General features: G+C 44.6%; 3 protein-coding genes and 1 non-coding gene across 7 annotated transcripts; 1 reads left to right on the top strand and 3 right to left on the bottom strand.

The window, feature by feature from the left end:
* Positions 1-489: 489 nt before the first annotated feature.
* trnar-acg (transfer RNA arginine (anticodon ACG)) lies at positions 490-562 on the bottom strand. The gene has a single exon. It is a non-coding gene; the product is annotated as a tRNA-Arg (tRNA).
* A 1511-nt stretch (positions 563-2073) lies between these two features.
* adam9a (ADAM metallopeptidase domain 9a) lies at positions 2074-12899 on the bottom strand. 3 transcript variants are annotated; one of them, XM_028996136.1, is made up of 23 exons: positions 12666-12899; positions 11126-11214; positions 9931-9989; positions 9563-9641; positions 9353-9429; positions 9004-9202; positions 8842-8907; positions 8655-8726; positions 8190-8359; positions 7794-7875; positions 7205-7338; positions 6922-7093; positions 6706-6798; positions 6401-6596; positions 6071-6176; positions 5675-5858; positions 5506-5583; positions 5277-5382; positions 5047-5188; positions 4808-4883; positions 4472-4501; positions 3620-3693; positions 2074-3320 (listed from the first exon to the last, which is right to left on the bottom strand). In XM_028996136.1, the coding sequence occupies exons 1-23, from the start codon at positions 12745-12747 to the stop codon at positions 3245-3247; spliced, it is 2442 nt and encodes an 813-aa protein (XP_028851969.1). In that variant the 5' UTR covers positions 12748-12899; the 3' UTR covers positions 2074-3244. The 3 variants fall into 3 exon arrangements, with proteins under 3 accessions (XP_028851969.1, XP_028851970.1, XP_028851971.1); XM_028996137.1 differs by having other exon boundaries at positions 4472-4495; XM_028996138.1 differs by lacking the exon at positions 4472-4501.
* nudt18 (nudix (nucleoside diphosphate linked moiety X)-type motif 18) lies at positions 12554-15881 on the top strand. Of its 2 annotated transcripts, none has more exons than XM_028996140.1 (5): positions 12554-13064; positions 14176-14235; positions 14501-14657; positions 14740-14953; positions 15043-15881. In XM_028996140.1, exons 2-5 carry the CDS (start codon positions 14225-14227, stop codon positions 15672-15674), a joined length of 1014 nt encoding a protein of 337 aa, XP_028851973.1. In that variant the 5' UTR covers positions 12554-13064; positions 14176-14224; the 3' UTR covers positions 15675-15881. The 2 variants fall into 2 exon arrangements, with proteins under 2 accessions (XP_028851973.1, XP_028851972.1); XM_028996139.1 differs by having other exon boundaries at positions 12555-13798.
* A 1661-nt stretch (positions 15882-17542) lies between these two features.
* Positions 17543-20371, bottom strand: gpx8 (glutathione peroxidase 8 (putative)). Its single transcript, XM_028995074.1, has 3 exons — positions 19674-20371; positions 19336-19597; positions 17543-18532 (listed from the first exon to the last, which is right to left on the bottom strand). Exons 1-3 carry the CDS (start codon positions 19941-19943, stop codon positions 18369-18371), a joined length of 696 nt encoding a protein of 231 aa, XP_028850907.1. The 5' UTR covers positions 19944-20371; the 3' UTR covers positions 17543-18368.
* Between the last annotated feature and the right edge of the window lie 120 nt (positions 20372-20491).

Here is a 20491-nt window from a genome sequence, read left to right as displayed (position 1 = left end):
AGTCACGTAATGCAAGCACATCTGCGGAGATTTCCTTTTACGGGTCAGTGGCTTGGGGAGTTTCCTGTGAAACGATCTCTCAGCACTGATGGATTGGAGTCTCTATGGGTGCAGTGGATCAGAGTTGTAATGCCGGTCGGTAATTAAAAGTCAGTCAACCGCAGCCGCTTGGTCAAAACAGACAAGCAGCACAGCTTCACTAACACTTCACCACAGATTTAAAGAGAACAGTTAAATAAATAGTGAAGTGATTGTCACACGTGATACACAGCACACGGTGCACACAGTGAAATTTGTCCTCTGCATTTAACCCATCACCCTGAGTGAGCAGTGGGCAGCCATGACAGGCGCCCGGGGAGCAGTGTGTGGGGACGGTGCTTTGCTCGGTGGCACCTCAGTGGCACCTTTGCGGCTCGGGATTCGAACCGGCAACCTTCTGATTACGGGGCTTCCTTAACCGCTAGGCCACCACTGCCCCAAAAGAACCGTCGAGCCAGCCAGGAGTCGAACCTAGAATCTTCTGATCCGTAGTCAGACGCGTTATCCATTGCGCCACTGGCCCGCGTTAGTAGCTGACGTGTCTAGTACTACAGGCACGGTAGAAAGCATTGTAGCTCCACACGTCCATAGTTACAATTTTAAATACACAATGTGACTTTGTCTACACAGTTTGCATGCTCACCCTGTGTTGGTTCCTCTGGGTTCTCCGGTTTCCTCCCACCACCAAAAGGCATTCAAAGTTAGTGGAGTGACTACTCGAAATTGGTAAGTGCTCACTAGTTGTGATTTATGCATTTTATTCCTGTACTGGTTCGCTTTGTGTCGGCTCTAAACCTTTGTGGACAACAATGGGGGAACAGGACCTTAATGTCAGCTGTAAATCATCACAGATCCCTTACACCCTGACTTTTTGACCTGCTAGCCTCTGGCAAACAATCACCCTCCAGAGCTGAACTATAGCATTGCAATTGCACTTTATGTACACTTGTAGTATTTTTCTATTTAGAAGATTTTAGCCTAGATTTTATATTGTTGTCGTTGTTTATACCGTGCTTGAAAGACACATCAACTGGAATCAAATTCCTTGTATGTGTTCACTGACACACTTGGCCAATAAACGCTAATCTGATTCTGATAAAGTCCTACAACTAGACCAACTAGACCAAAACAGGAGTAAAAAAAACCCAAACAAACCAAAATACTTCATATCAAAAAGTAATAACTACAACAGATTTGTCTTTGTCACAGCATTTTGCTTTAAAAACACAATGGACCATGTGAAAAAGAAGACCAGACAGTTATTTTTGTTTTTTTCATATATGCAATTGCATACATCAGTCACTATTGTACAAAAATCAGAGCCACATCAGGAAAACAACGGCAGTCCTTAAATCTCATATATTTAAGGCACAGCCCACACCAAATCAAACAGTTACACCGCACACGTGGAAGAACTGGGATCTGTATGCAGTGCAGTCAGGACAAGTAAAAGCAATTAAACCAAAAGCACTTTCACTGCTAATATAGTTGTAGCGAAAATGCCTTGCACATCATTATTGAATTTTTCCACACAAACAATTCATTAATTTACTGTAAATTTCTTAACTTACATTTATGGCACATGAGCATTGAAGTTGTTCATGCTGTAATGTGCCCTGAATAATTGTCACCAGTACCATTATAGTGGAATACTTCTTTCAGTGTGTGCATACGTGTGTCTTTACATATCTGCACAACTCCCCTAATGTAAAGTGTTATAAGGTATTACCAGACATAGGAAGAACAGCTGAGATACTTTAAACTCTCCTGTGTTTCAATTACGGTATTAAAAAAACACTACAGAGCCCTTAGAAGAAAAAAAAACTTTTTTTAAAGGTACAATGTGAAAGATTTTGCCACCTAGTGTATATTTCATTAAACAGCATGCAGTACCCAATCCTAAAAAAAGAAAATGCACAGATGTCACACACTGGTGGGCAGTGGTGGCCTAACAGTTAAGGAAGCGGCCCTGTAATCAGAAGGGCCAAGCTGCCAAGGTGCCTCTGAAGTGCCACTGAGCAAAAGCACCGTCCTCACACACTGCTCCCCGGGCGCCTGTCATGGCTGCCTGCTGCTCACCAAGGGTGATGGTTAAAAGCAGAGGACACATTTCGTTGTGTGAACGCTGTGCTGTGTATCACAATCACTTCACTTCACATATAATCCCTCCTAATCTACACCTCACTCATAGTGAACAACAGATATTCTTTCCAATAAAAAAAAAAATGACATTTTCAAACTGCACTGTGAATTCAAAAACAAATCTTTTACATAGTAAATCTGGCAGCTATTGAATTATCTCCCCGTGTTTTAATGGGGAGCCGTTACTCTTAAATAGTACATATCAGTGTGCAAACAATCTTAGACAATGCACCTTTAAATACAATCAGTACAGGTCCAGCAAATAATCAGTTAGAATCTCTCAATAAAAACAACATAATAGATAAAATCTTAGTGAAATATAATAAATTGCAATAATGCTAAATAATTTGTGTGCAGAAAGAAAAAAACTGTAATAAATGAAATTTTGAGACAGTGCACAATAAACAATAATTGTGGGATTAGGAGAATCTGATGAATCCACTGGGTTGTTTCTTTACCTCAAACAGAGAAAAAAGGGTAGAAGAGAAATGTGTGCATAGAAAACTTTGTAAAAATCCATTTCAGAAAAGGACGGATTTAAAACTAGAATACAGGGACTTCTTAAGGCTGATTCGTCTTCTGAAGTATAACCCAAAACAGAGTGAAATAAAAAATATACAGTGTAACATGAGCCAAAATTCACTCCACTTCTTTTCTCTGCGATCATTGCAACCAGACACTGCTAATATTGCAGATGAAGAAAGTCTTTAAAGTCTTTACATCTCAGGAGGTGCAGTCCTGAAGCAGGTGCTCAGTATTTATACCACAGTCACAGTGAAGATCCACCACTTTTAAAAAATGATGATAATCATAATCTGGCCATTTCTGTACATTCCTAAAGCAGTGAAGTGCAAACTGCAGCCCAAACGTTTCATGAAGCCACACAGGAGCCAGTTCACTGGGTCAGAATTGCCATTCTCCGGATTGCAGCACACTCAACTGTGGTAAAGTGTCATCTCTATGTTTGAAGGGTAGCCCTCTGAGGTGGCAAGTTTGGGAAGGGACTGTAACGTGCAGCCCTCCCAAAACACACACACACACACACTCCTCAGTTGTCAGCAGTCTAATGTTGTACAGGAGGTGGAGGTGGTGGTGGTGCGGGCCGCTGAGGAATCAGATGTGGTGCCAAAGGAGGTGGTCTGTGGGAAAAGGAACATTTATAAAAAAATATATATAATAATAATTTATACACACACACACACACACACACACACACACACGGTTCATGGGGTGGCAGATATAAAATTTCATCTGCCCCCTCCATGAACCATTTGTATTATCTTATTAAATTCTGCAATTTGCTTAGAAAAGGAAAAAAAAAAGTGTTTGTTTTTTTCCCAGAGACAAAAGCAAAATCCATTTCTGATTTCAGACATTTCTTTATGTAAAACACTGGGAGGCAATGGCAAATAAAAATGACACATATGAAGGCTGTTACCGTGACACTGGAGGCGGCGGAGGTCGTGTGGCATAAGATGGAACAGAGCTGGTTCTACTGGTCTCAACAACGTGCTGGAATATGAACACAGACAGGCCTTAATAATATTCATTCAAATCAGGAATCAGTTTTTAAGCATCGCATGATTGATGCTTAAAATGATTGAGCGAGAAAAAAAATCCCCTGGAAACCAAAAGAAAGCAGTGGACAGACAGAATATGGATCACACTTAATGTCCATACCGTGTTCAATGTTTGCACATTCATTTGAATTCTGTTTTATCCCATTATCCCACACCTTGTTCTAGGCGTGTGGAACCACTGTTCAAGTGAGATCCAGCCTTTCGGATCATCAAGCCCTTCATTAGCTTAGCCAAGTGTGAGGCTGGGCAGCTAAAAACCAGAACCTGGTACAAGGTTCCAGAAGAACCTGGTGGACATCTTAAAATCAAACTTTCAGAAGACACTGCATGTTTTGAACCTGTGACTTTGTGGTCTTCTTCCGAGTTCTACTACCACCCAGATCTTCCATTGCCCACAATAGAGCTAGCAAAAGGTTTGATCACAATGAATAAATGAGCCGGATTGGGTGAGAAAACCTGAATATATGCAGAAAAGCTGGGAAGGGCGAAGAGAGCAGGGCAGGGCATGTACCTGATGCAGCAGCCATTCAGAACCAGAAAAGAAATCATTTCTGAAAGAAAGTCCCCCCTTTTCTTCTAACCAAGCAACCAACCCACCAAGCTTTGACAACTTTAATAACTGGTTTCTACTAACTGCAATCAGCTTGGTGGGGAGGTTCCGAAATATGGCAGGTCTATTTACTTCCTACAGAGTTACAGAGAAAATTTACCTCCTCCGGCGGTAACAACTGAGCCTGGTGCTTGTCAGGAGAGAGAAGAGTTAAGTCAGACATGTCATTAGATTGAATTGATGGGTTTGATGAGTTTATGAATCAGCTTCACTGAGTCTGTCTGTCACACTGAAGCCTCTTCTGAGCTCTGAATCATCATGAGGCACAGGCATGTGATGTCAGAGTGTGATGTCAGCTGTGCATTTTGTGCATATGTGCATGTGTGTGCAATATGTTGTATCCCATCAGACCCCAATGTGTGTATGTATGTATAGAAACATTTTTGAGTATACGTAAGTGGATTTGGGGGTGTATACAGTATGCGTGTAGACTCACTCCATCTTTTGTAGTGCTGGGGTTTGCCCTCTGACCTGCAGGTGCTCGTGCGTTGGATTGGGGTACAGGGTCAGCTCTAGTTAGGACAGAGAAGTTAGAGAAATGTTAGTGAAAGTGTTAACCTAACCTAACTCCTGTGTCAAGCATCATCAGAACAGATTGCATCGGCTCCGGTTCACGATGCCCCTGCACTGTTAGTAGTACTCTTGCAAAGCCACAATGTCATATTTTGTACTCACTCATAGCCACGTGACCGTTTCCTCCTGCAGAAACGACGCTGGAGCTCGTTTCTCCTGAAGAACATGAAAAGGCCCAGCAGGAGGAGAGGCAGCACCACGAAGAAGAAAATCAGCAGCCCATCCCTGGTGGAGGTGTCTTTATCTGAGAGGGGTGGCGGGGGAAACGTAGTTAGGGGTGAAGGTTGAATAGTTTTCTGTTTGGAGGCCGGTGTTTTTCTGGTGAGACTCACCGTTCCACGTGGGGCCGCTGTCTATGCTGCCGCCGTAGCCCTTAAACTCGCAGGATGGAGGTGCCCACCCATACTCACAGTGGCAGTTCTTATTGTTATTACACACCTACAAACACACACACACAGACAGGGTTTGAAAGGCTGATCTGTATATGAATATCGTTATTTTATGTGATTCTATGTAGCATTAGTAATAAAAACGGAATGACAAAATGCTGACAAGTCGTACCCCATGGCCATGGCATTTCTGCTCATCACAGTCGTACTTCAGCTCAGAGACATCTTTGCAGTTGAAGTTTAAACACACCTGGTAACACACACGTCACAACATGAATCACTAAGATCAATGTGTGTCTGCAAGCTCACAAAGGAACCCGGCCTTTAGGATATCACCTCACCTTGTTCTCGCCACATTTTGTTCCCTCGTTGACCATTCCAGGGTCGGGAACATCGGACCCCAGCATGAAGTCGACACCCCAACACTTACGACTGCCTAGCGGAGTAGAGATGATGGAAGGGGCGATGCCAAACACGGTGCTCTCCTTCACATCCTCACACTGCAGCTTACCGCACATGGCATTCCTGCGGGACACATATGCAGACCCACCTTCAGAACAGGGGCTCTAGGCGCTGTGTCTGAAGCATTATGCAACAGATATATATGCATGCTAAATAGAAATATGTATAAACATTGTAAGTATCAGTATTTGCTCAAACCGTTGCCCTAGGTCCTGTAAATTTAAGATGCAATGATGTAGATATACATGATTGGTGTGTATTGTTGAGTATCTAACCTGCTGTCACACTTTCTGTAGCCGCCGTGCTGGTAGCCACAGTTTCCGAATCGATCGCCCTTTAGGTTGACAAAGCTAAAACATTCCTCTGGTGCAGCCTTTGCCTCTGCAAATGCAAAACAAACATAACTGCCTATTAGCCAAATCACATAAACATTAAGTCATCCGACTGCTTCATGTAACCCAAGAAGAACCATAAGGATTCAAAGTTTGAACAGAAAAAGCATCTGTACCAAATAATGCCACCTTAACCTACAAAAACTAAAAAATAAAAGATGTAAATGTAAATACGTGTGTTCGCTGACCAGCACACAAACAGTATGCACTTACTGGAGCCAAACAGTGCCTGGCACTGCCCATCATAGTTCTGGCATTTTCCGTTGTAGCAGTAGGCCTGACCGCTTTGACAGAGGTGGCCATTCTGCTTGTAGACGTCGGCCTGGCAGACTGCCGACGAGCCGTTGCAGTACTCTGGCAGGTCACACTCGTCCATGCTGCTGCGGCACGCGTAACCACCCGGCAAGAACTGTGCGACAAAGATGGTGGCCAACATGTGCATTTAAAATCCCTCCAGTAAAGCCTGTTCTTCTACATAGGTCCAAAAAGGGCATTCAGCTGAGAACTCATGTCCTTACCCTACAGTGTTTACAGCATTCTCCATAAGCACACTGTGCTCCTGAGCGCAGTTTACAGGTCTTGGGCTCACAGCATGGGTCCTTTTCACACTCCTGCAGGAGCACACAATTTAAAAAACATTTTAAAATGTATATTTACAATACTGAATATATTCACACACACACACACACACATATATATATATATATATAAACACACACGCCAGCTTCCATCACCTTCTCTGAGCCACAATCACACTCCTCTCCGAGGTCGATGAGCTTATTCCCACAGTAGGGGGTGCTGTATGCCTCATCAGGCTGAGGAACATTGAGCAGACAGCTCCCCCCGGTGGTCAAGATCATCTTCTCAAAGTCATCAGCGCTGCAGCTGCTGAAGTTCCGAGAACCACTGAAGGGGGAGCGGGAAGAACACACACACACACACACACACACACTCCACATGAACTTGTGAATTTCACCGGCGTGAATATATTGTATATGTGAGGAGCCCATCACTCACCTGGCCCCTGAGTTCATGATACAGGTGCCCACTTCACAGTGACAGTTTCTGTTGTCATCATGGTTCATGCCCAGGTTATGCCCCAGCTCATGGGCAACAATGGAGGCAAAAGAGCGCACGTTGTTACCATTGAACTGAAGAAATAAAAACACAGCGTCCGGTCAACACTACTGCCCAAGACCCACCAGATAATTGCACCAGTATGCCCAGAAGAACACTGTTGGGCAGCAGACTGCCTTCATGGTAAGGGTGTGGCATATTTCTAATATATGTTAGGTATAAAATAGGTGTAAAATGGGGCGGTGGTTAGCGTAATCAGAAGGTTTGAATCCCGAACCACCAAGGTCCAACTGAGGCTTTAGCAAAGCACAGCTCCCTGGGCACCGGTCATGGCTGCCCACTGCTCACCGAGGGTGAGGGATTACAATTTAACTTTCACTTAAAGGATGAAAACTCAGCTCAGTGGGGAACAAGGTTTCTATGAATAAATGCACAATGGGAGAGTTGAAACGCACTGAACATTCACTGCGAGGGAATGTGTTCAGAATATACTGTCCAGATGTCAGCTGACCAGTGAGAGGATGCGTACCGAGTTTATCCCGCCCCCGTGGCTCTGTGAGCAGACAGTGCTGACGAACGCCATGCCTGCAGTGCCACCAAAGCGCTGCTTCCTGCAGAGGTGAGACGGGAAGGGTACATCAGGACAGGTATTTAGACTGCGCGGACCAAATGTATTGGATGAATGAACTTGAAGAGAAACACCATGAAGTTTCACCAAAAGCGTGTGTGTCTCAGTGAGAGAGAGTGTATGTGAGTCTGAGTGAGTTGTGTGTATATATATGTGTGTGTGTATCCGATAGTACGCCATTCATCCAGGTGTGACTGTGGGTGCGTCTGTTCATAGACAGAAGAATGTGAGTGAGTAAATGGGAATGTCCATGATACTGTGTGCATGAAAAAGAGCTCTAAACAGTGCCGAACTCACAGTACGAGCTGAGCACTGTCATGTCGTCGCCGTGGCACCAGCGATGTCTGTCTCCACTGAACAAAGCGCCCCAGCACCTCCCCTGCACTGCCCTCTGTACTGATGGGGTTTCCCGCGGTCCAGATCTCCAGACCCACCAAAACCACCCGAATATTCAATGGCTCATACATCTGAGAGAAACATGGAAGACGTCAAATAATAAGTAAGTCGGGATTATAAAAGACCAAGAAAAAAAAAAACCTCAAGCTCGATATTTATACTAGGGTGAGGCGATACACCAGGAATACCAGTACACTTTTACCGAGATACAGACTGAAGCAATACTTTTTATATTGTTATAGTTCATGCTGCATTAGAGAACACATTTCTGTTTTGTTCAAAGCGGGACATAATGAACAAAATTGGTTGAATTTGCATTAATAATCAAATGATGGAATAATTCAATAATTCTGACCAGTTACTCACACTGTCAATGTAGTTGGACAGCTCCACCATCTCTTCTCGAACAGCAGTGTCATTTCTACCCATCGTATTAAACTGAGACGCAGAAGAAAAGTGAAGTCCTGTCACTCTTGGACTAACAGAGACACATGACAATCCTGAAGAATATGAAGGGCTCTATGTAAAGATAAGAAATAAAATACAAGCTCACTCTTTCCGAGTCCACGATTAACATCAGCTCCACATAGTGTGTCTGGTGCAGAATCGCCCTCTTCCTCTGAGCAGAGAAACAAACACACAGAAGAGTCTCCATGGGTGGGTAGGCTATTCCAGTAGAAAGATAGAAGTTTCATGAACACACTCGTTCGCTCACCCTGAGTAAATGACCACCGGCGTGGCCGTGACTGATTGTCTGAGTGATGGAAGAGGTGTGGTTGCCGTGGCGATGTGGCGTTCCACATGTTAGCCGCTCAGTGTCGGCGTTCTCCAGACGGTATAAAATGTGCTGAAAGTCTGTGGACCCCTTCACTGGTTCTATCCCATAACTGGAGTTCCCTATAGACACCATTCCGCTAGAGAGTCAGAGGAAGACAGGAGTGTAAAACATGAAATAAAATGCACAGCGGATAACGGGTGAATTACAAAGCTATTTCTGGTTTTTGTAATATGCATAGTTCCTGTTGCTCAGTTTCACATTGCGAGGTGCCGTTTAACATTTTTACCTCAACCCACCACAGACACTCATGGCAGCCGACGAGCCCTCCACCCCTTCCACGTAGCCACGATAGTGGCAGTGATTCTGTGAAAGGAAGACAACGAAATGAAATAAATAGCTATCTGCAGTTTTACACTAACTAGCCTAACTTTACCCTAACTACCCTAGCAACAGATCCTGTAAGGTGTGATGATGCATGCGTGAGGGGTGAGCTTACCTGCATGTTGGGTCTGTGTGTGACGAGAGAGCCATTTCTGCTGTAGGTGAACACGGTGAAGTCCTTCGGAAGCAGCAGCCTGTGAGGAGCACAGGAAAAGGGGAATTTCCTTTTTTAATATATTACACCCAACCTCTCCAATCCACCCTTACACGGCAGGAACCACAAATGCTGACACAGGATGTGGAAAAGAACCTTTCTAGAGTCATTAAAAATGTGAACGATGTGTGTGAGTGAGTGTGCATGCATCTGATGCATTATGGTTCCCGACTCAACACATTACAGTAGACATATTTTTGTCCTGAAATGTATTTATTGTGTTAGTGCAAAAGAATCATTTAACTCCAGATGGGTGAACAGACACTCACTTGTTCTTTTCCAGGACGAGAACTCGTTCTTCCCCTTCTGCATGGATAACATAGGAGACCTTGAAAAGAGAAACGATTGGAGACATTGAGGTTACCCATTCAGTATGCTCCCTTGGACTGAAAAAAGACTTACAGACATCGAGACACATCATGCTTGATCGAGACACAATATAGCATATAAAAAGGTCTCAAGATGCCACCGCAGATTTTGAAACAAGTCCAAGAAGCCAATACTTCTTCAAATTAGCCAAAAATGTTATACATGGTACCTCTGTGAGTGGCAATGTATGAATTATTTTGAAGGTAAATTATTTAAAGGCTCAGTTGTCTTTTTTGCATTTCAAACGAATCACCAAAAACATTTTGGACCACTTCTAGAGAACTTAAAAGAGGGTCCCACCACACACACACACACACACACACACACACACAAACACACACACACATAGGATATTTTGTGATCTACTGGGCCACTTCTTTAATTCCAGAAAGAGCCAAATCAATAAATAAATGCTGCAATCTTCTGAATGGAAGGAGGAGAAAAGCGAACACTCAGTGAGTGCCCTCTAATAAAGCAGTGGAGTGTGTGGTACTCGAAAGGTTTGTATTGGGATGAAGGTAATAATGACACAGCGGTACAAGCTCTCACGATCCGCCCGCCCACACACACACCAGATGGTCACTGTAGGGAGCGTGAGTGTGTGCGAGAGAGAAGCTGACGGATACTGAGGGAACAGGCCACCGTTTCCTGATCGCAGAGACGGGCAGGAGCCACACGGGTCTTTGTGCGCGGGTCTCCAGATAAGACGCAGCTAACATGGGGGAAGGAAGTGGAGAGGAAAAATGCTGAGAGATCAACTTCTCCCTTCTGCAGCAGAGCTGTCCACTGCCCACTGAATCGAGAGCGCAAACGTGGCGCAAGAAAAGCTGCTGACCTAACTCACCCGGTTGAGCATTTATTGTAACAGTTTTCACTGGGCATGTGAACTTGTGAAACACTGCGTACAACAAAATGTGAGTCCTCGGTGTGAGCAGTGGGCAGCCGGGGAGCATGTGTGTGGTGTCACATCAAGTTGGCAAGTTCAGCTTTTGCTATCCATTTTGGTCGAAAAAAAAAACCAAAAAAAAAAACCCCAAGTTTAGTACCCAGGCCTAGAAGCACAACAAGAACAACGTTGATGTAATAGGCTTTCACCTTCTCTGAATCGCCGCCATCCGGGCTCCTCCGATGCCGGCTGATTAGTTTTGGTGTGACGACCTCATATGAGGAGGGCAGGGCCGCACCTGCGGGGAAAAGTGAGGGCAGATTAAAGGGCGGGAGGAAGACGCGTCGTACATCCTGGGTTCCCCAACTCATCTGACAATGTCGTAAAAAAAAAAATCTCGACTTGTTTGTGTACTTGAGTAAGAACGGAGACCGCTGTTGACGCCAGCGACTGGCTCTGAGTGTGATTACGACGGTGAGCTCCCACTGCCATCTCACAGATCACACGCCGTGAGCTTCGGCATTTCCTCGGTTGCTTGCCAAATGATGCCTGCTGCTGATGAATTCTCCGAGATGCAGAGCGTATCTGACAGACGTCAGACCTAGTATACAGCATTGAACTCACTGTGAGCAAATGGCGGCATGATCCAAGCATCGGCGGGGTCAGTAGGGTCAAGGCTCAACCCAGGGACCCACCTGACCAGCGGCCCTGACCACTGGGCTCTAACACTGCTGTAAGCTTCTTACATCCGGTTGGCCTACAACTTCCAGCAGTTTCTGCGCTGGCTAATAAAAACGTCTGACGTGAAAGGGGGAGGGAAAAAGCGAGAAGAAGGAGAAGAAGAAAGAAAAAAAAAAGAAGGAAAAAAAAAAAAAAAAAAAAAGAGGGTCTGCGATCAGATAGCAGAAAAAGATTCTCTACTCCTCCCCTCCCGTTTACAGCGAAACACTAAGCAGAGAGATTACACAGGACTGTAAGAGCTGTAAGAGAATAGATAAAGGTCAATGTGACATTTACACACTTTCTGTGCTGAACAGGACCCAGAACCCAACAGACACTCAATCCCGTCCAGTTCACTGGCGATTATAGCAATTCACTCCGTAGAACAACTCGTAACCAGCACTCTGCAATTTACACACACGTTGCTCTTATTCCATTCTGTCAAAGTTTTTTTTTTTTTTCAAATTCTAATTTTATTCCAAATTCCATTCGAATGGAGTAGTGCCACAGAACTGCGCAAAAGCCAAACCACTGTTAATCCCAGATGCAAGCTATTTGGTTGACACTACAAGCATTGATCGGATATTAATTTGCCTCAACCATTTTTTTTTTTTTCTGAAATCAAATGAAATTATGCCCGCCACTGTTTCACGTTTTATTTCGATAGTCACTCCCTGAACAACTTACTCTTGGAGGGTAAAAAAAAAAAAAAGAATCAAAAACCTTGAGTTGGTTTTCCCTTCAGCACTTTACTGTGCGGAATAGATACTGTAAACTATATAAAAAAGAGCTACCGTAATGTGCTGTCTCTTTTTTTTTTAGGTCCCGAAGATCCCACTGCTGCTCCCCTGTCCCTCCCCGCCGCAGGCAACCAGTGGCGACTAGTAAAAGTGTCCAATAAAATGTAAATATAACGTGAACGGGTCGCGACAGCGTCGCTCGGCTCGGGTGTCGGACGGGATTACATAAATCGACGGGCCGGGGGAACGGGCAGAGCAGATGGAGGTCCGTCGCGCCGCGTTTACTCACTTCCGCTGCGGCTCCCGAGCTCGCAGAGCAGGAGCAGCGCCGACAGGAGCCGGAGGCGCCGATCCGCGGGGCCCACGGCCATGTCTCTCGGGAAAGCTCGCCGTCGTTTGGATTCCGTCGTGTCCTCCCACGCCGCGTTTAAAAGCGCCGTCTAAAGAACGCCCATCCCCGCCGATCCTTCTGGAGCCCGTCGGCAGGTCGGGAGCGGCGTGAACGCGTCCAGCAGCGCGGGCGTGAAGTCGACGCGGGCGTTGCCAGGTTCCGACGGAAACAAGCAGACGGAGAAAATGAACCGCAAACAAGGGAACCGATACGCGACAGAAGACCTTAAAGCAAGCCGTGTACTTATTTTAACATGTGAAGATGTTCCATCTGAACCAATTTGTGTATCATATAAATGTAATTACAGATTTTTTGGTCCGAATTGTTTAAACGTGATTGAAGTGTCACTCGTGGTTTCAGCTCTGAAATGCTGATGAAAGGCTACGTATAGATAAATAAATATTTGTTAGATAGCAAGATGTTAAGATTGTATTATATATGTAATCCGTAATAACATATTTATTCACTACTAGTTATTAGTGTTCTTGTAGTGATGGCGCGTCATCTGAACCCTGTTGTAAAGTAAGTAAAGAAATGTAGAGTAATACAACAATTGCCATGATATTAGCGTACATATAAATCATAAAATTCCAAAAGGGGAAGAGCGATCGACTCTGCTGCTTAAATTAATCGGACTTGGCAACAATGGCACGCACGTAGACTAGGCGACCCAAGAACCGCTATAACCTCCAAGACCTCTCTCCCGGAAACATAATTCCTAATGTTTAGACGATTCGACATTTTGAGAAGACAATACACTGTGGTTGTGTGGTTTATTTTTTCACAGCGACGCGCAGGTTCTTTCATTGTTTTTCTCGGTACAGCACGAAACACTAAATTACATAAGCCTATTGGACGCTGCGTTTATCTCACGTGACTCAATGCGGAAGTGGAGTGCGGGGAGCTCGCAGTTCACGCCAGATCCCCGATCCAGTGCCGTATGACGTCTGTAAGGTCATTTCACAGCTTGTTTTTTATACGCAAGATTTGGGCTTATCGTGGAACCTACGTCAGCATAGTCACTCAAGCAGGTCAGTCCTTCAGAATTGTAACTGTAGAATGCATTACACAGTGCAGTGGGAGGCTTAACCCTTCAACCCTGCCGGGTTTGGGTAGTCAACTTCTTCACGGACTTCGCTGACGTAACCTGCAAGACCATTTCAGGAGCCGCTTCCTTCCACTGTAGCGTCTGACAAACAATTTAGTCAAGATTGTACCATTTCAAGCCCTAGAAAGGCATTCGGGTTTTGCAGGAAAGATGACATGATTGAATGGTGTGGTTTCGTAATATGTAATCAACATCGTATGTTAGGAGAAGAGACCCCTTAGCTAATTTACTCTTTATATTTCTCTATAATTTAATGTTTACAGTGTGTGTGCCGTTCTTTTGAAATCTTGATGTGTACAGATCTGCCAACCATTTGCTTCAGCTCACCCAAGTTCTTCTGCCTTGCAGAATGGAGGGCAGGTAATTAGCCAATGAGCTTCTCTGATTCTTTAGGTAGATTTACTAGTGAAAATGGGCAGTTTTCTTGTAAATTTAAGCGTATAATTTCTATTTTTACACTGCTTTGTTTTACCTTGTAACCAGTGTTTCATAGCAGTGCAAACTGTGAGTAATTCTCAGAGATGCAGACTTATATCTTATAGGAATTATAATAGGACTTATAGGAAATATCTGTGACTGTGAGTCCAAAAGTGTTGACATTGTCTGTCTGTCTGTCCAAAACAAGGGATCCTGAGGACCTGGACCTAGAGCCTGTGCAGAAGGTTCTGCTTGGAGAAGGGCTGGAGGTAAAGTGCTTCCATTCCGCCCCGGAACCTGTAACGCCGGTGGTCCTGAGGAAAACAGCTTGCTACATTGTCAGTGCAGTGGTCTTTAATTCAAAGGTATGGTGTTCCTGTTCAATCGTAGGCTGATGTTACAAAGTCCTTTTCCTTCTTCTCACAATTTTAATATTGGTGTTGGTAGAACGAGGTGTTGATGGTTCAGGAGGCAAAGCAGCAGTGTTTCGGCCGCTGGTACCTGCCGGCCGGACGCATGGAGGAGGGTGAGAGTATCACACAGGCACTGCAGAGGGAGGTGAGGGAGGAGGCGGGTCTGGAGGTGGAGCCGAAATCCCTGGTGCTGGTGGAGGAGCAGGGGACCCAGTGGATTCGCTTCACCTTCCTGGCAGCAGTCACAGGTCAGTATGTCCCAAGAATGCGGACAACAGGCCGCGGTCCATGCAGTGGGCTCACTTGCTCTCTCCAACACACTCACCCTGTACCGTAGGTGGCACATTAAAGACCGAAGCGCAGGCAGATGCAGAGTCGCTACAGGCCAGCTGGTGGGACAGAGAGTCACCCCTTCCCCTTCGCGGACGAGACATCCTGCCTCTGATCGATGTGGGTCTGCAATATCTGAAGAGGGCACCCTACCCAGCACTGTTGCCAGTAGCGATGCCATGTTCTGTCATCTGCCAGAGGCTCCTCCTTGTATTTACTGGAGGCAGACCTGATAATCCTGGTGCTGACCTGTGGATTTTGCTTGGCAGTGATGGGGACTTTGGACGCCACCTTCCAATAACGTTGGCGGTGAAGAGACACCCTGTTACCTGGGCAGCACAGAGGCTGGTTCAGGAGTGTATGCCCTCAATCTGCAACCAGCTGTACGTCCACACCTGGGGCATTCTGGGAGTGCAACACAGCGCAGGCAATGGCTGCATGGCAGGCAGCACAGACGGCATCTGCTTCAACACACTGGTGTCTGTGGAGCTTGCTGGAGGGGGGGAACCTGCAGGCAGACCTCCATCAGTGGAGATCCAGACATTCACCTGGCACAGAGTTGAAGACCAGGACCTGAGAGGCCTGATCCTACAGAGACTAAGGGGTGGGGCTTCGCTGCCTGTACATAGTCTGTACTGAAAAACCCCAAAGGATCCTGAATGCCTCTGCCTGACACAGACCTCCCACAAACCCTTTCAACTGTTCATTTTCAATCACAATGGTTGCAGCACTTTATGCAGAAGAAAATTAATGTGATTTTTTGGATTTTTTTTTTTCTCATTTTGTCTCTCATAGTTATACCTATGATGAAAATTACAGGCCTCTCTCATCTTTTTAAGTGGTAGAACTTGCACAATTGGTGGCTGACTAAATACTTTTTTGCCCCAATGTATGTGGTCAAAAGCTGGCATTCACTGTTTTAAAGACCTAAACATAGACAATGTCTTTGCCTCTTTCTCACAACTGCTTCATAAATATTCTCTCCCTCAGCAGCATTTCTTTAGATACTTGCAGGTGCAGATCTTTGCTCATCATACCTTTCCCACATTTCCCAAACTACCCCCAGACAATGTTTTAAGATGACATTCTTAAACCCACTCCAGTTTAAAATCCTACACCGTTCATATTACACTAAGGTGCGGTTGTCACAAATCTATGAGGGTGTCAGTCCATTGTGTGACCGATGTCAGCAGTCCTCTGCTAATATTATTCATATGTTCTGGCTTTGCCCTTATTCACACCAGTATTGGACTGAAATATTTGACATGTCAGAATGTGTGGGGAAAAGAATAGAGCCCAACCCACTTGGGGCATTGTTTGGGGTTTTCTCCTCAACTTATTCATTGTCTGCTCATCAAAGGGATGTGCTGGCTTTTTCTACCTTTCTGGCACGAAGATTAATTACGACGAACTGGAAATCCTCTAAACCTCCCAGCCAAATTCACTGGATACGAGATATTCTTTATTTCGTTAAACTCAAAAGGATAAGACTTTCACTTAGGGGTTCCCTTAAGACATTTAAAAAGATTTGGGATCCTTTTCTTGATCTGGTTAAGAATAAGAATTTGAACCGGCAACCTTCTGATTACGAGGCAGCTTCCTTAACCACTAGGCCACCATTGCCCCTCTGCTAGGCTACCTTTTTTTGGTGTAGTATCTGTTTGTATATGTATGTGTATATATATTTTTTTTCTTTTGCTTTGTTTATTTATTTATTTGTTTTTTTTTTTTTTTTTTTTTTTTTTTTTTGGGGGGGGGGGTGTATTATTGGGGTATAGACTGGGGATTGAGCTGTTTTCTTTTGTAACCTTTGGAGAATATTGTTATTGCTCATGCTCTAATTCCAATAAACAAAGTTTAAAAAAATCTTGTCATTAACATATCCTCAATAGAAATGTAAGGCATGTTTTAGAATATTTTATTTTCCTTTACTTGTGCTCTGCTGTAAAACAAATGAACATATGTAAGCTTATGACTGGACAGAATTAAGATTTTTGTTTATTTATTTTAACCCCAGTTTATTTGAAGTGCAGTTGTATAAAATTCTACAGTTCTGATATTTAACCAACATTTTTGAATTATATTTGTTTTGATTTATACTGTGGAATATATTGATATAAACTGATATTTAAAAATCCCCCAGCCCTATGAAGTATGTCATCCTCAGACAGTTTTAGACATTTAATTGTGTGCATGCTTGTATTTTGATGAAAGCCAACAAAGTTTGTCACCTTGGCACTACAATAATTCTGGCTAAATTTACACAGGGAGACTTATTCCAATCACAGAAACCATTGTGCTAGACGATTTCCAACTGCCTTATTTATATTGCATTTAAAAAAAACGAAACATCTTGGTTTCAAATAAACCTCATTTACATTCTCATTATGCTCTGGTTGACACTGTAAACACTCGGTCTTATTTTTGCATTCACAAAACATCCATAACATAGTATGTGTTCCTATACACATTTTTGAGGCAGTCCGCTGAGCCAGATTCAGGTCACATTTCCCAGAAGAAAAAGCCTTTATTCAAAACATTGCAGAGTAAATTGTACATGTTGTTTTTACAGTGACAGGGATGTCTGCAATAAGTGAACATCTGCTGTGACTTGGTTGGCAGTTCCGTCCTTCTGTAGAACATTGCATCTGATGCCAGACAGAAGATTGTCCTTTACCTATAATTGTTCACATTCACATAATTCAACCCAATAACTGTGTGAATGGAGCCACTCTACAATCAGAAGTGGTCTAATTAAACTACAGGGAACAAGAGGAGACATTGAATTCGGAATATGATTTATTAGGGTCGTACAGTTTACCCACACTGTATGGCTCAAAATCTGATTAATGGAGGGCATACACTCCTGAACCAGCCTCTGTGCTACCCAAGTAGCAGTGTGTCTCTTCGCTGCCGATGTTATTAGAAGGTGACGTCCAAAGTCCTCATGTGATCAATAACCACTGACATGACATGTAATTAATACTTCATGATTATATAAAGTAATCTTAAATTTATCGTTTTGTGGGTACTGGGTTGTTTAAAGTCTTATTTTGTCAAATGTAACAAAGCAGTGGTGACTTAAAAAACATTTCACATGGCTCATAGGGCATCTAATGTAAACCACCCCCAGCTTTAATAAAATGTTAACTTCACCTTCTCAGAAGGGCTGTGGAGGTACTGCATTACACAAAAAAATCTTTTTCAAGTTTAAAAACACAATGAACTCTGCATCTTCTGCGTGTGTGTCCGTCCATCTTTAGCAGTGGGGTGTCTCAAGTGTGTTGCACAGTAACTGAAGTCCTCAACTTGTAATACACCCTCCACCTGTTGTTATAGCTCCATCCTCCTTTTCAGAATAATGTCTCGCACCTGGGCCGTGACTTCGTGTCGGATCAGGTCAAAAGGCTCTTCAGCCCTCCACACTCTCATTACCCGCCCATCCGCGCTCACCAGAAACTTCCAGAAGTTCCATTTTGGCACTTTCTGAACAGCATCTGTAGAGCAGAGACAACAGAAACATTTGGTCAGGCGTTTACCGGCTGGCTGTTACCCCAAAACCCTGTTCACTGATGAGGTGGCTGGAGTGACAACAAAAACGTGCCGAACTCAAACAGATGTGCACAGAAAGCAATACACAGACATAGACGTCCTACATACCTTGTAATTTCTGGACGCAAATCACCATTCCTTTGGGAATTGGACACTGCTAACTAAGCATTGGAATGCTAAACCATTTACATTTATGGCATTTATCAGACGCTCTTATTCAGAGCAACTTACAATCAGTAGTTACAGGGACAGTTCCCCTCGGAGCAACTTAGGGTTAAGTGTCTTGCTCATGGACACAATGGTCGTCAGTGGGATTTGAACCTGGGTCTTTTGGTTCATAGGCAAGTGTTACCCACTAGGCTACTACCACCCTGCCTTTAGTAAGGAATCATTAGTGTTGTCATTTGGTTAAGATTTTGAAAAGAATTCATCATGACCGATCTATTACTTCCCTACATTCCAGCTGTACGTTGCCACGTTATGCATGGGCAACATAACTCCACATGTGTTCATTCATAGTTTTGATGCCTTCAGTGAGAATCTACCAACGTAAATGGTCATGAAAATAAAGAAAACACATTGAATGAGAAGGTGTGTCCAAACGTTTGGCCTGTACTGTACATACAGGGTTCCAGTGGCCTAGTGGTCACACAGGAATTGTGTCCCTGTGTCATTCCTTTGACACGGCAGTTAAGTTTTGGGTCCCGGAAAACAGAACTGAGGCCGGCTTGCATCCCCTGCGCGTTACCTGTGAGGAATTTGAAGGCCGGTTCGGCCTCAGACCCCATGATCCGTATCTTGCTGAAGATGGGGAAGGTGACGCCATAGTTGCTCCTGGCGAACGCCTCGACGTCGCGGCTGGTCCCGGGCTCGGTGGAGCCGAACTGCGAGCAGGGGAAGGCGAGGACCGTGAAGTGGGCCGGCCCGAGGTCCCGGTGCAGCTCCTGCAGCGCCCGGTAATTCTGCTCGGTCCGCTCGCTGTGACTCGCCACGTTTACAACCAGCGAGACCTTCCGACACACAGACGACAAGCAGACATGGACACACACCGACACGTTGCACGTTACGGTCCCCTCAGCAAGTTACCTTCCCACGGTACTTCTCCAGCGACACAGTCCTCCCTCTCGCGTCCAGAACCTCGAACGAGTAGAAGTCCGTCCGTCTCCGTGACCGGGACAGTCTGTGGTGCAGGAGGAACAGTGAGCCCGTGAGCACGGACAGGCTGAGGAACGCCGTGAGCAGGCGGCCTCTGGAGGCCGAGGACTTGGTCGGATATCCCCCCAGCGCTTCCATCTTGGAGGGGCTGGAGAAGAAGCGTGTCGGAGGCAGGCGGAGGCTGGAGGTGGTCCGAAGCATCACGTTTCAAACAGACGCCCCCAGTACTCCGGCAACGGAGCGAAATTACTCAATTATATTTAAAATTCTTATTACAGGACGTGTGAATCGTATATGAAGGTGACATATACGAGCCAATTTTAGATGAACGTAGCTCTTCTATTAACGTAAAGTAAACCGGAGTGAACCTTGTTAAATTGGGCCATGTTGATCCGCTCTGGCTGTCTGGTGTTGGTTCCTTCGTTGAACGATTCGTTCAAAACAACGGATCTTTTAAGGAGTCACCTCAAGTGACTCGTTCATTACTCGTCTCAGGTTGAGCTGAGCCGCGCAGCAGCCGCGACGTCGACGCCTGAATGAACACTCGGTTCAGGATGTCGGAGTCGCAAGGCTCCTCCTGAATGATCAGGTGAACGAATCATTTTAGTGAACTGACTCTAAAGACTCAGTACATCTAAAAGGACTGCCATGTAATTACAGTAATTCCAATAGTCTCTTACACACTGAAAAAAGGTCAAATATGAACAAACAATACAGCTAAATTAAGAATTTTTGCATCTTTATTGGAT

Source organism: Denticeps clupeoides, chromosome 11 (assembly GCF_900700375.1).
Source record: "Denticeps clupeoides chromosome 11, fDenClu1.1, whole genome shotgun sequence".
Lineage (NCBI taxonomy): Eukaryota > Metazoa > Chordata > Actinopteri > Clupeiformes > Denticipitidae > Denticeps > Denticeps clupeoides.
The sequence above is the reverse complement of the archived record's forward strand: the minus strand, read 5'-3'. Positions and strand labels throughout refer to the sequence as shown.

Bases quoted from the DNA above. Each gene is read 5' to 3' on its own strand.
- adam9a (XM_028996136.1), bottom strand. From the start codon at position 12,747: ATGGCCGTGGGCCCCGCGGATCGGCGCCTCCGGCTCCTGTCGGCGCTG. The intron at 9,642-9,930 runs GTGAGTGTCTGT...TGCTCCTCACAG, and splicing joins CTCGTCCTGGAAAAGAACAA to GCTGCTGCTTCCGAAGGACT. The intron at 9,203-9,352 runs GTAAAAATGTTA...CTGACTCTCTAG, and splicing joins AGTGTCTGTGGTGGGTTGAG to CGGAATGGTGTCTATAGGGA.
- nudt18 (XM_028996140.1), top strand. The intron at 14,658-14,739 runs GTATGGTGTTCC...TGGTGTTGGTAG, and splicing joins CAGTGGTCTTTAATTCAAAG to AACGAGGTGTTGATGGTTCA. The intron at 14,954-15,042 runs GTCAGTATGTCC...CCTGTACCGTAG, and splicing joins CTTCCTGGCAGCAGTCACAG to GTGGCACATTAAAGACCGAA.
- gpx8 (XM_028995074.1), bottom strand. From the start codon at position 19,943: ATGCTTCGGACCACCTCCAGCCTCCGCCTGCCTCCGACACGCTTCTTC. The intron at 19,598-19,673 runs GTAACTTGCTGA...GTGTGTCGGAAG, and splicing joins TGGAGAAGTACCGTGGGAAG to GTCTCGCTGGTTGTAAACGT. The intron at 18,533-19,335 runs GTAACGCGCAGG...TCTGCTCTACAG, and splicing joins GGCCTTCAAATTCCTCACAG to ATGCTGTTCAGAAAGTGCCA.